This window comes from Rana temporaria, chromosome 2 (assembly GCF_905171775.1).
Source record: "Rana temporaria chromosome 2, aRanTem1.1, whole genome shotgun sequence".
Lineage (NCBI taxonomy): Eukaryota > Metazoa > Chordata > Amphibia > Anura > Ranidae > Rana > Rana temporaria.
In genome coordinates this window covers 181725152-181740090 of record NC_053490.1, presented here as the reverse complement: position 1 = coordinate 181740090, position 14939 = coordinate 181725152, and the positions used below count along the sequence as shown (strand labels likewise).

The 14939-nt window shown below is 38.8% G+C and overlaps 1 protein-coding gene across 1 annotated transcript; it reads left to right on the top strand.

The window, feature by feature from the left end:
* The first annotated feature begins 325 nt into the window (after positions 1-325).
* Positions 326-4548, top strand: SOX21 (SRY-box transcription factor 21). The gene has a single exon (XM_040336097.1). It carries the CDS (start codon positions 1920-1922, stop codon positions 2721-2723), a length of 804 nt encoding a protein of 267 aa, XP_040192031.1. The 5' UTR covers positions 326-1919; the 3' UTR covers positions 2724-4548.
* Positions 4549-14939: the final 10391 nt, after the last annotated feature.

Below are 14939 nucleotides of genomic sequence, written 5' to 3'. Positions count from 1 at the left end.
AGAGATAGATTTATATATATATATATATATATATATATATATATATATATATATATATATATATACACATCTCTCTATATACAATTTATTTACTCATATATCCTGAAATACCTAAACAGTTGAAATGTGATCCATGTGAACACGTGACCTCTTTGTGGCTCTGACCACCCTGATGGCAGGTGAGCGGTCCCAGGTGCGGGGTCAGCCATCCATCCAGCCGCAGCCTCGCTCAGTCTATGAGGAGTGAAGGTTTCCCAGCAGCCCCTCCTACCTGCATCTCCGCTCACACACCCGCCTGCTCTCCCGCCCAGCTTCACTTACCAAAAAAAAAAAAAAAAACAACTATCCCTTCCTCGTTGTCTTCAGTCCCTGAGACACAAGCCAGAAACTTGGCCAACTACTAAGCCGTGCACCTGGCGCTGAGATCCGATCACCTGGGTGTGGAGCATGTCCTGTGTGTGGAGGATCGGGGACAGGCTGCAAGGGGTACCGGACCAGTGCTGGACAGCCGACACCATAGACCGGGAGGATTGATTTCACTTGTTGTTCCGCCTGTGTGTGATTGACTGCTGAGTGTGCAGGAGGGAGCAGAGGACAGCCCAGCAGCCAGTGTCACTCAGTCACTGAGACCTCTTCAACACACTGTCAGTGCTGCTCATGTGGGACACTGCTAACTTTCCCAGTGCGCAGCCACTGATTGCATACAGACTACCTGTGCTTACCGACATCTCCCTGGATCACTCTGCTCACATCTCTCTGGATCAACTTACTCAGATCTCTCTGGATCAACTTACTCAGATCTCCCCGGATCACCCTGCTCACATCTCCCCGGATCACCCTGCTGAGGGCTCTTTAGAACATTCCGACCAGACTACCTGTTCCTTCTAAAATCTCCAGCTAAGTTTCCCGTGGAACCAGCAGGTGATCGCAACCAATCCCACTGAGGTCTCCCTGCAACATTCTGACCCAGCAGGTGATTGCAACCAGCCTACCACTGAGATCTCGCTGGGATATCAGACCCCCTACTGAGATCCTCCAGGAACATTCCCTGTAACCTCTTGACCCAGCAAGTGATTGCAACTAGCCTATACCTATTCATACCGAGATCTCCTTAGAACATTCCGACCCCCCTACTGAGATCCTCCGGGAACAACCTGCTGAGATTTGCCTGGAACATCCTGACCCAGCAGGTGTTTGCAACCAGCCTACCTATTCCCACTACAGGAAACAACCTTCTGAGATCCTCCTGAAACATCCCAACTGAGATCCTCCAGGAACAACCTGCTGAGATCCACCTGGAACAACCTGCTGAGATCCACCTGGAACAACCTGCTGAGATCCACCTGGAACAACCTGCTGAGATCCACCTGGAACAACCTGCTGAGATCCACCTGGAACAACCTGCTGAGATCCACCTGGAACAACCTGCTGACATCTCCCTGGGACAATTCGACCCAGCAGGTATTTGCAACCAGCCTTTCTAAACCCCACTAAGATCTCATTGGAATAACCCCCTGAGACATTCCGACCCAGCAGGTGATTGCAACCAGTCTATCTGTCCTCCCTGTTTCACCTTGCTGACATCTCCCTGAAACTTCCCAACCCCTACTGATACTTTTCTAGAACATCCACCCTCCTACTGATATCCCCACCTGCTGAGATCTCCCTGAAAGCCAGTGATTGCACCCAGCCTACCTGTTAGCACTGAGATCTTCCTGGAAGGACCTCCTGAGATCTTCCTGAAACCTCCCGACCCCAGCCAGTGATTGCACCCAGTCTACCTCTTACCACTGAGATCTCCCTGGAAGGACCTGCTGAGATCTTCCTGGAACGCCCCAAGGAATGCCACGCTGAACCCCCACGGAGCCCCAGTTTGGAGAGCGCCCTTTTCGGACTTGCTGGAGATCAGACAGTTGGAGATGTCTAAGCCGGTGGACCATGTGAAGAGACCCATGAATGCCTTCATGGTGTGGTCCAGAGCCCAGAGGAGGAAGATGGCCCAGGAGAACCCTAAGATGCACAACTCTGAGATCAGCAAGCGCCTGGGTGCCGAGTGGAAGTTGCTGACCGAGTCGGAAAAGAGACCGTTCATAGATGAAGCCAAGCGACTGCGAGCAATGCACATGAAGGAGCACCCGGACTACAAATACCGGCCCCGGAGGAAGCCCAAGACCCTACTGAAGAAGGACAAGTTCGCCTTCCCCATGCCATATGGCCTGTCCGGGGAACACGAGGGGCTGAAGGCTGCCGCCCTACACGGGGCAGGGATGCTGACTGACTCTTTTTTGGGCAATCCGGAGAAAGCAGCAGCCGCGGCAGCTGCAGCAGCAGCCAGGGTCTTCTTTCCCCCCTCCGCGGCTGCTGCAGCGGCGGCCGCTGCGGCAGCCGGTAGCGCCTCCAATCCCTATTCCCTATTTGATCTGAGCTCCAAGATGGCAGAGATCACATCCAGCTCTTCCGCCCTCTCTTACGCCTCTTCTCTGGGATACCCCCAGTCCAGCGGAGGAGCTTTCCAAGCGGCTGCAGCAGCGGCGGCAGCTGCCAGCGGGGGGCACACTCATTCCCACCCATCCCCTGGGAATCCTGGCTATATGATCCCATGTAACTGTACAGGCTGGCCCAGCCATGGACTGCAACCACCACTAGCCTACATCCTGTTCCCTGGCATGGGCAAACCCCAAATGGACCCTTACCCCGCCACAGCTTATGCTGCCGCCTTATGACACAACGGCAGCCCTTACAAGGGCTGTGCCACCTCAGCACGAGGCTATAACTTCATACTGGACACTGGGACTCATCACTAGGGCAGGATGCCCCTACTTGTTGTCACATTTTGTCATTTGATGCTGTGAAATCCATTTAAAGTATGGAAGTATGTGATATTTAGTTGTCATGCCACTGCTGCCCATTGCACAGGTCATGTTGTTGTTGAGAACACTGATTATATCAAGGTCCCTCAGTGTGGAGGAACTTGTAGGAAGTCCCTCTTCTACTGAACTGGTGACCAGGAGAAGGTCAAACAAGGAACATTTCAGAGATGAATCTCTTTCTGCACTTGTAAGATGGATACATTCTAGGACATGGATGAACTGATCTACCTGTATCCTGCATGCACTAAAGATGGACAACTTAGTGGTCCTTCTAACACTCTTCTCCATGGTGATGGAAGAAGAAGTCCAGGGGTGTCCACACTCAAAAACTATCCATAGCCTGCTAGTACTCACGACCTGATCTTTCCATAGCATCCAGGAAATGGGGTTACTTTGGTCTGATGATGATCACCATCCACATTACAATCTGTCACAATGCAGGGTCCAGGGTCTGTCTGATTGGAACTATGTACATTGAAGATGACAGTGAAAACTTGCTGCTCACTTACCCCAAGTTTATCGATAGAAAACAAAAAAAAGTGACAATGTTTTAAAAAGAAAATGATTCCTTTCAAGCTATTGCAGCTGTTAAATGTATATTTATTGTTTAGGAAAATATAAACTGTTTGCAAGGAATAATTTGCCCCATCCCCTTCCTAAAAAATGATCCAAACTTGGAATTGTCATCAGAACTTTTTTTCCCCTTTAAATAATAAGTATGGATCTAAAATAATAAATTATCCTAGACTAATGGTACCAACACAGAACAAAAAAAAAATACTTTATCATATATATTAGGACTTTAAGGGTACCCCCAATAAATGAGTACCTTAAAGTCCCAATATTTATTTTTCCTTTGATGGTCTACATTTTACGCATCAAACTGCGTCCAATCACTGTTGAGTTCTTGGGATATTTTTTTTTTTTTTTTGTAATGTGTACATTTTGACTAATATTTGTGAATGAAGCTGGCTAACATGTAATTATTAGTTTTTATTTTTTGGCTTTCTGTACTACAACGTAAAGATAAAGAAACCAATGGTTTTAACAATTCAATTTTTTTTATGTGTTGTTTTGTCTGTATCAGGCATTGCTTTAATAATATTAGATGACTAAAAGATCCTTTTTATAGTACTCGAACAAAGACCTGAAATAAAGCCCATTATAGCTAAAAAGGAAAAAAGAAAGAAAAAAAATCTTCTATTTCTTGTTGAGTATACTAACAAGATTTTTATCTGAATTGCCCTTACGTGCTTGGTCCAGGTGAAGTGTAACTTATCCCCCAAAGGCTGCCTTTGTTTCCTTGTTGAATGGATTTACCAGGAAATCTAAATCAAGCCATTGTTATCCAGGGCCAAAAACCTGATTTATCACATTTTTAATCGTGAATAGGAAAGAAGATAAAAAAACAAGTCGTTGTATTATCTTTTCCTGAAAAAAAAAGGCATTCATGATTGAGCAGAACAGAGCCCATTGAGAAGACTTGAGCCTTGCAGACTATTGTGAAGGTGTCCAGTAACATTAAGAGGGGAAAGTTTCTTGGGTACTTTATCTTGTTAGAAGAGCTTCCCAATAAAACCCTTGTCATTTCTTCAAAGGGACCTCAATCTGTGGGGATCAGACACAATGCAGATGGATCGTGCCCTTCAATACACGATCGACATGCAAAAAAAAAAAAGCAGCTGATAGAGCAATTGTACATTGATAATATGCATTCCTCTACAGAACCCCTAAACACAACCAGATCGTTGGTGCAATCTAACAACATGTATGTATCAGGATTTTATTCTAGTAAAATATTTGGAATGTTATTTTGGTGTCTAGGAATCCTTTGAAATACTTTTCAGACTCAAATAATAGTTTCTTACTGATCAAAGATTACAACAGGGGAGTCATTTTGGGGGGGTTATGCTGGCTGCAGGTGAAGGAGTTTTAGAATAATTGTGGGGTGATTGATAAGTCTTTCAAGTAAGGTATTTATTTAAAAGCAACACCTATATTAAAAAAGCACAGTAAAATACCATAATAATAATTTCAGGGAAATCTTAGTTATTCTGGGTGCAGGTGAGTTTTACATACATGTTGGGGTGATCAATAAGACTTTCTTCTAAAGTTTTTTTTTTTAATATCAAAATAAAAAAGGACATATAGAGTAGTAACTGCAGGGAAGTCTTGATTTTTTGGGTACAGGTATGGAGAGTTTTTACATTACATATTTTGGAGCGACCGAGTTATTCCTCTATTTTAACAAATATATTAAAAAAAAAAAAAAAACATCAACATTTTTTTTTAAAAAGGACAGTAACCCATTATAGAGTCCACTTCAGGGAAATCTTTTTGGGTGCAGGTGAGTTTTACGTTTTGGGGTGTTTAATAAGTCAAAGTATTTCCTTAAAATAAAAAAGAACATTAAAAAAAAAAAAAAACCTCTTGTGGGAAAATCCTAGCTGATTCTGGATTCAGGTGATAAAACGTTTACCATAATGTTGGGGTGATTAATAAGTCTTTTATCTAAAGTATTTATTAAAATATTAAAGTGTATATATATATATATATATATATATATATATAGATAGATAGATAGATAGATAGATAGATAGATAGATAGATAGATAGATATACAGTTAAACTAAGTAATGTCATTGAAATCTTAGTTATTGTTGGGTGCAGGTGGGAAAAGTTTGTTACATACATTTTGGGGTGATCAACAAATCCTTAATTTAGAGTATTTTATTAAAGAAATAATATGACATGTCAGTAAAATTTTAGGGGGAAGTCTTATTTTTCGGTGAAGGAGCAGGTGAGAGTTTTACAATAATTGTGGAATTGTGAATAAGTCTTTCATTTAAAGTAATTTATCTAAAAGTTATATAGAGTGTGTGTATATATATATATATATATATATATATATATATATATATATATATATATATATATATATATATATATATATATATATATATATATATATAGAGAGAGAGAGAGATAGATATATAAATCTATATATATAGATAGATATATATGACAATGGAAACCATAGAGTTTTTTAGGTAAATGTTAGTTAAATTTGGGTGCAGGTACCCAGAGTTCTCCATACATTTTGGGGTGATCAAGTCTTTCATCTAAAGTACTTTATTAAAAATGACATCAAACTACATCAAGGACAGTAAAGCACCATGCTGTTGTGAAAAAGTTGGATTTAAACTAATTGTAGATTGTGGTATTATGGCATGCACAGATCTTGTGTTGCAATGATTAAAGCGATCCCCTTAAATCTATCCTCCTTGGAGCTTGCAATATTCATCTGCTTGGGAGCGATTATGCAAAACTAATTTGGCTGTCCAGGGGTAATTATCCCTGACACGGTTAATTAAATCCTTTCAAGACTTTCCTTTCCCTTTTGTCCCAGCCCCTCATTTCTCAACAAGAAACTTCCTGCTGCTGTCTGGACAATACAGTGCTTTTAAATCTTTCCTCCCAGCCCTGTATTGAATGTGGACCTATAGTAATCCATGAGTTTAATACTCATTGCACAATGATACTTAAAGCGAGGCATTCAGTGATTTGGGGGAGAGCTGTCATCAGAGGGCAATGGATGGATGTGAAAGCATTCAGTGACATTCCCATGTACAGTCCTTGATCGATGCTATGACATCCATTGGGATGGCCAGGCTGCACGATCCTCTTGGATGTCAGCGATCACAAATGTTGCAAGTAGGAATTCTGTAGGTGAAAATGAATACTTGTGTCAATCAGGATGAGTGGACCATGGATGGTGTACAAAGTTTAGTATCCCATTCCCATATCAGCCAGATAACATATTGCATCACCTTAGATCGATGCGATCATGAGATATCATTGCTGATTAATCTCTCTATAATCACAAACTAGCTAAACTGTTTATTTTAGTTTATTTGGCAATCTGACGTTTATAATAAGGATGTGTGAAGACCACAGGTGATGTACAAGTTTTAGTATCCCATAGCAACCAGATAGCATCTTCCATCAGCTTAGATCCATCAGAACTTTGCTAAATAATCTCTACAGAAGCTGAACATATCAGAAAGTAACCTGTTATATTATTTATTATAATTTTATTTTAGGTTCTTTTTAGCCATGAATTATAATTTAGCAATTAGAATAAGGATGTGTGAGGACCATAAATGACGTACACGGTTTAGTATCCCATAGCAACCAGATAGCATCTTCCATAAGCTTAGATCCATCAGAACTTTGCTAAATGATCCCTACAGAAGCTGAACATATCAGAAAGTAACCTGTTATATTATGTATTATAATTTTATTTTAGGTTCTTTTTAGCCATGAATGATAATTAAGCAATTAGAATAAGGATGTGTGAGGACCATAAATGATGTACACGGTTTAGTTTCCCATAGCAACCAGATAGCATCTTCCATCAGCTTAGAGCAATCAGAACTTTGCTAAATGATCCCTACAGAAGCTGAACATATCAGAAAGTAACCTGTTATACTAGTATAATTTTATTTTATGTTCTTTTTAGCCATGAATTATAATTAAGCGATTAGAATAAGGATGTGTGAGGACCATAAATGATGTACACGGTTTAGTTTCCCATAGCAACCAGATAGCATCTTCCATCAGCTTAGAGCAATCAGAACATTGCTGATCGATCACTATAAATAGCTGATTACAAAGTTCTTTGTTAACTAGTAACCTGATCTGTCCAGCCGGTGACTTGTGTGTATTAGTTTATGGTTAGGCAATCAGATCTATGTCAGCAGGGTGAGTGAGGACCACGGATGTTGTACAAAGTTTGGTATCCCACAGCAACCAAATAACAATTCCCATTATTAATGATAACACCACTGCTGATTGGTCATTTTAAGCTGCTGAATTTATCAGAGCTGGTCACTTTGAGTTGGTGTCTTATAATCTATTGTTTTGCTTCTTTTAGAAATTAATGAATTAGACAGATTTATGTCTGAAGGATGAGTGAGGACCACAAGTGATGTACAAAAATGAATATCTCACAGCATCCAGATAGCATTTTTGTGATCACTATAAGTTGACTTATCAGAGTTGGTGACTTTTAGATGGTGTGGTTTATTTTCATTTTCTTTCCATGAATGATTATTTGTTAAATCAAACTTATGTCAAGATAGATGAGGACCACAGATGATGCGCACAGTTTAGTACCCCAAGGCAACCAGATAGCATCTTTCATTAGCTTAGAGCAGAGAGAACCGTAAGTATCATTGCTGATTGATCACTATCAATCGCTGAACTCATCAGAAAGTTCAGCCAAGTAGCCATTCATGTCCAGCTGGTGACCTTTAGATGTTGGAGTGTATTTTTATTTATGTTTTCTTTAGAAACGATCAGGCAATCACACTTATGTCAGAAGGATGTGCGAGGACCACAGGTGATGTACAGCGTTTAGCATCCCCAGATCACCTTAGTTATTAATCATACCATAATTGCTGATTGATCACTAGCATCAGAACATCAAGTATCAATGCTGATGTACCACTATAACTTGCTGAACTTGGCAAAGCTAGTGACCTTTATGTCTTGTATTGTTATGAATGATTATTTGGCAACCAGCTACGTGTACGTTTCTGATTGGAGCTTTCTGGCAGAAACAAACGCAAAACTCTCCCAAACTTTGTACAAAAACGCACTATTTGAGCGTTTTTTTCTGCCAAGGGAATTTGAGTTTTTTTAGCCCAGTGTGCATGGAGCCTAAGGACCACGGATGGTGTACAAAGTTTATTGTCCCATAGCAACCAGATAGCATCTTCCATTGTTAATGGTAACACGATTGCTGATTGATTACTGACATTTTCAACCCCCTTAGTTATAATACATTTGCTGATCGATCACTAAAAGCTGCTGACCTTCTCAGACTGTATGGTGTCTTGTATTATCATGAATGATTGTTTGGCAATGTGGGGACCACGGATGCTGTACAAGGTTTAGTGTCCCATAGCAACCAGATAGCATCTTCCATTGCTAATGGTAACGTGGTTGTTGATTGATCACTTAGATCTTCAATCTCCTTAGTTATTAATCATAAGCTTGAGCTTCTCAGAGCTGGTGACTTTTAGATGGTGTCTTGAATTTTTTTTTAGGAATGATTATTTGGCAATCATCCTGTGTAAGGACCATGGATGCTGTACAAAGTTTAGGGGGAGATTTACTGAAACAGGAGAGTGAAAAATCGGGTGCAGCTCTGCATAGAAACCAATCAACTTCCAGGTTTTAAAGCTTATTGAACAAGATCAAGTTATAGACGCTGATTGGCTACCATGCACAGCTCCACCAGATTCTCAGTGCTCCAGTTTTGGTAAATCTCCCCATTATTGTCCCATAGCAACCAAATAGCATCTTCCATTGCTGATGGTAACGTGATTCCCGATTGATCTCTAGGATCTTCAATCATTTTATTTATTAATCATGATGATATGATTCCTAATCAATCACTAAAATCTGTTAAACTTCTCCGAGCTGGTGACATATTTTTATGGTGTCTTGAATGTTTTATGAATGATTATTTGGCAACCAGACTTATATGTGAGGACCACGGATGCTGTACAAAGTTTAGTGCCCCATAGCAACCGGATAGCATCTTCTATTGTTAATGGTAACGTGATTGCTAATTGAGCACTAGAATGTTCAGTCTGCTTAGTTATTAATCATAATATGATTACCGATTGATCACTAGAATTTCCAATCCTCTTAGTTTATAATCATAATAAGATTGCTAATTGATCACTAGAATCTTCAGTCTGCTTAGTTATGATTACTGATTGATCCCTGGAATCCTCACCCTCTTTAGTTAATAATCATAATAAGAGTGCTGATTAATCATTAGAATCTTCAGCCTGTTTAGTTATTAATCATACATAACATGATTACTGATTGATCACTAGAATCCTCAATCCCCGATTACTGATTGATCACTAGAATCCTCAATCCCCGATTACTGATTGATCACTAGAATCCTAAATCCCCTTAATATTTCTGATACGATTGCTGATTGATCACTAGAATCTCAAGTGTCCTCTTAGTTATAAGTCATATAATACGATTACTGATTGATCAATAGAATCCTCAATGTCCTTAGTTAATATTCATAATAAGATTGCTGATTGATCACTAGAATCGTCAGTCTGCTTGATTACTGATTGATCACTAAAATCTTCAATCTGCTTAGTTATTCTTCATAAATAATATGATTACTGATGCACTAGAATACTCAATCTGCTTAGTTAATACTCCTAATAAGATTGCTTATTGATCAATAGAATCTTCAGTTTCCTTAGTTATTAATCATATAATATGATTACTGATTCATCACTTGAATCCCCAATTTCAATAGCTAATATTCATAATAAGATTACTGATTGATCAATAGAATCTTCAGTTTCCTTAGTTATTAATCATATAATATGATTACTGATTCATCACTTGAATCCCCAATTTCAATAGCTAATATTCATAATAAGATTACTGATTGATCAATAGAATCTTCAGTTTCCTTAGTTATTAATCATAATATGATTTCTGATTGATTAGAATCTTCAGTTTCCTTAGTTATTAATCATAATATGATTTCTGATTGATTAGAATCTTCAGTCTGCTTAGTTAATAACCATAATCTGATTACTAATTGATCACTAGAATCTTCAGTCTGCTTAGTTAATAGTCATAATCTGATTACTGATTGATCACTAGTCTGCTTAGTTATTAATCCTAAATAATATGATTACTAATTGATCACTAGAATCCTCAATCTCCTTAGTTAATATTCATAATAGGATTACTGATTGATCACTAAAATCAGCTGAACTGGTGACTTTGTGGTTGTGTCCATGTAAAAAGTTTATTTTTATAACCCCCCCCCCCCCCCTTGCAAATACTTAGGAGGGCACTGGTGCGATGTAGATATAATTTCCAAACACAGAAGGATGTATTTGTCGCTGTGTCATTTCCACAATCCCATACATTTCCCAGGAGTGTCTGGCTCTTTAGAAACTTTGCTAATCTCCCCCTTGGCCTTTCTCCTGTAGCCCAGCACAGCTCAAAGGTTAGGCACTTTTCTTTAAGGACTGATATTATGAATTCCCTGACAATTTCCCTGGGTGCCCCCCTAGGCTTTTCTCCTTTTTTTCTGGCAGGAAAAAAAGGGGGGGTGCTGAAAGGGGCTCCTTCTTCTTCTTCTTCTTCTTCCTTTTTTGTGTCATTCAGTGGGAGCGTTTAGACTGTCGAGGAGGTTTTGTGAAGGAACAAAAAGTGGGCTTGGGAGGTTTTGTGAGAGTGTTGTTTGTTGAAGTGCAGCTAAGAAAAAGCGGCTGCTTTCTGCTCATTGTAAGGAAAGCAATCAGTGGTATTTGGAAAACTGTTAGCATTGTGCACTTCTTCTGTGTCCATTGTCAGACGATTCTTTTCAGCAGCTTTTTTTTTCAGCCGATCCAGCTGGCCAGACTGAATAGCAGTGCAATGTGTACACGCTTTGTCCCTCCAGCCTTCAAGTAGCCCCCATTGAATAGACTAAGTTGACACTGCATGACAGTGAAACAACATAATAAAAAATACATGAGCCCCTGAATAGGAGCAGGCGCATAAATAAATAAAATGGGTGACCAAAACTGGATAAACTGAATGACAAAACGCTGAAAGGGGAACAAAAAGATATTTAACACGCTAGATTAGCATTAGAATGCAATCTACAAGGCAGAACAATTGATGAATAGCTTTACCGGCCAAAAAAGAAATGGACTAAATGCCCTTTGAATGGATAGGCTTTTTTTTTATTTCTTCAGTGAAAAGGGAAAAAGGTAAAGATGAAGTTATGCAAACGAGGCATGGAGGACCTTTTCTGTATATATGGGGGAAAACAAGGAGGGAATTAAAGCCTGAGAGTTTTACTGCACAATAATCACCCACTCAGGAGATGTGTGGGAATGTCACGGGGGACGCAGTTCACACGTGGGCAGCGGGGAGGGAAGGGGCGATCCTGCTATTCATTATATAAACAGCTAATAAAAACAACAACAACAATAATAATAATACAGAGGTGGGCAGCTATACATGCACCCCAACAAGGAAAGAAGGTGCTATCCTGCTTCTCATCATATAAACAGCTAATAATAATAATAATAACAATAATAATACTACAGACACCAGCTATGCACCTCAACAGGGAAAGAATGTGCTATCCTGCTTCTCATCATATAAACAGCTAATAATAATAATAATAATAATAATAATAATAACAACAATAATACTACAGACACCAGCTATGCACCCCAACAAGGAAAGAAGGTGCTATCCTGCTTCTCCTCATATAAACAGCTAATAATAATAATAACAACAACAATAATACTACAGACACCAGCTATGCACCCCAACAGGGAAAGAATGTGCTATCCTGCTTCTCATCATATAAACAGCTAATAACAACAACAACAATAATAATAACAATTAATAATAATAATACAGAGGTGGGCAGCTATACACCTCAACAGAGAAAGAAGGGGCTATCCTGCTTCTCATCATATAAACAGCTAATAATAATAACAACAACATTAATAATTCACATGTGGGCAGTTATACACCCTACAGGGAAGGAAGGGACTATCCCGCGTCTCATCATATAAACAGCTAATAAAAAACACAACAATAATAATAATAACACATAATAATACAGAGGTGAGCAGCTATACACCTCAACAGGGAAATAATGGGCTATCCTGCTTCTCATCATATAAACAGCTAATAATAATAATAATAATAATAATAATAATAATAATAATAATTCACAGGTATTCAGCTATAGGCTCTATGCTCACTGGGCTTAAAAAATGTTTGTTCTCTTGGGAGTAAAAAAAGGTCATAGAGAGCATTTTTTAAAGGGTTTTACGTTTTTTCTGCCTCCAAACTCCAATCAAAAACGTGAACCAGAAGGGTTTTTTTTTTCTGCCTCTGCATAAACTCAAAATATGCCTCTATGTCCTAATGTGCATGGACACAGGATAACATTGAGCTGCTTCTACAGGCAGAACACAAAACTCCTGTAGAAGCAATGTTTTTTTTTTTTGTACAAAGTCTAGACGAGTTTAGAAGAGTTTTTTTCTGCCAGTAAGCTCCAATCAGGAACACCAACCAGAAGGCTCCATGCACACTGGGCTTGAGGTCTGTTCTCTTGGGAGTAAAAAACGCTCATATAGCATTTTTTTTGTACAAAGTTTCGATGAGTTTAGGAGAGTTTTACCTTTTTTCTGCCAGTGAGCTCCAATCCGAAACGCGTTTTGGAGCGTTTCTGCCTGTCCACCATAGGATAGGCCATTCACTTGAACGGGCTGCCCTAAATGCCCCAAAGAAGCTCCAAAACCTTTTTTGGAGAAGAGCGTGGCATGTTTTTTCACTGTGCCTTGTGACCTGTTTGTAGTTTGTTTACCGCAGTGTGCAATTAAAAATGAATGGCACAGGAAGCGTGATGTGCATTTGCAGCACGTTTCCGAAACGCGTGGCAAAATGCGCATTTTCTGTGCACTTTGTCGCACGTTACAGACATGCCAGGTGTGAATGAAGCCTAACAGATAATAATAATAGGAATTTACAGTTGAGCAGTTACACACCCCAGCAGGGAGGAAGGGGCTATCATGTTTATCATAACAATAATAATAATAATAATAATAATAATACCGTAGTACTAAGTCACTGGTGGACAGCTATAAACTCCAACAGAATAGGATCATCATATTAGCAGATATTAGTGATAACAAAAACAAAAACTACCATAATAATAATTTACACATGGAGAGCTATGGAGCTACACCCTAATAGGGCAGGATAGCCCCTATCCTGCTTATCATCATATGAGAAGGCTATCCTGCTTATCGTGTTAACGGGTAGTAGTAATAATAGTAATAGTATGCACAGCAATAAGGAAGGATAGGGTATTTCTGTTTATCATTATATAAACAGGTAGTAAAAACAAAAATGAATAATATAAATCAACAGATGGGAAGCCATGGACTACAACTTCCTCTGTCTAGAAAGGAGAGGCTATCCTGCCTATCGTGATATTAACAGATTATAACAAAAACATTCTTAATAATCGTAATACAATTAATAATAATAATTTACACCCCAACAGCCTTCTCTTCCTAGAGGGAAGGGGCTATCCTGATTTTTATCATAATAATATGTAGTAGTAATAAAAACAACAGTAATAATATTCATATTATTATTATTATTATTATTATTATTAATAATAATAATAGACAATTGGACAGCTATGGGTCTCAATCTCAACAGTCTCCTATGCCTATAAGGAAGTGACTAGGGACTATCCTGCTTATTATAATATCAAGAGATAATAATATTAATAATAATAATAATAATAATAATAATAATAATAATAATCATACTAATTCACAAGTGGACATCTATGGATCTACAACCCAACAGCTTTCTCTGCCTAGGAAGAGGTTTTCCTCATGCATATTATCATACCTGTTAGATATATTTAATTACAATAATGGTGATAATAATAATAATTATTATTATTATTTACACTGTCAAAGGACCGGAATAAATGTATTAAAACATTTCCTTGATCTATATAATATGGGGGCTCATAAAAAATAAAATAAAAAAAAAAAGAATATAAATAGTGCAGTGTATTTCAGTTTGTGGTAATGAGTGTATGTTAACTACCGATTAATGCAAAAAATGTATCACTTCAACACATTCCAGTTTTTCTACTTTAGGTAGATTTATTATATAAGGGAGCCGCATATAAAGTACATGGCTGTTCTCTATAGCAGTGCTTGTTGAATGTTTCATTCAGGAAATTTGAGAGGAGTCAGCCCAGGTTACTCTGACTGCAAACAAGTGTGTGTGTGTGTTTTTTATGTCCTTCCTTATATATTTTAGGAAGGATGAGTGGTGTTGAGTACAATTGCTTTGTGTCAGAAGTAATGAGCTAGCTTCCAGTAACTTGTCACTAGGGTGATCCTTGTCACCTTTGTGTAGTGACAGTACTAGGACACTGACCCACAAGGCATCTCTCTGCTC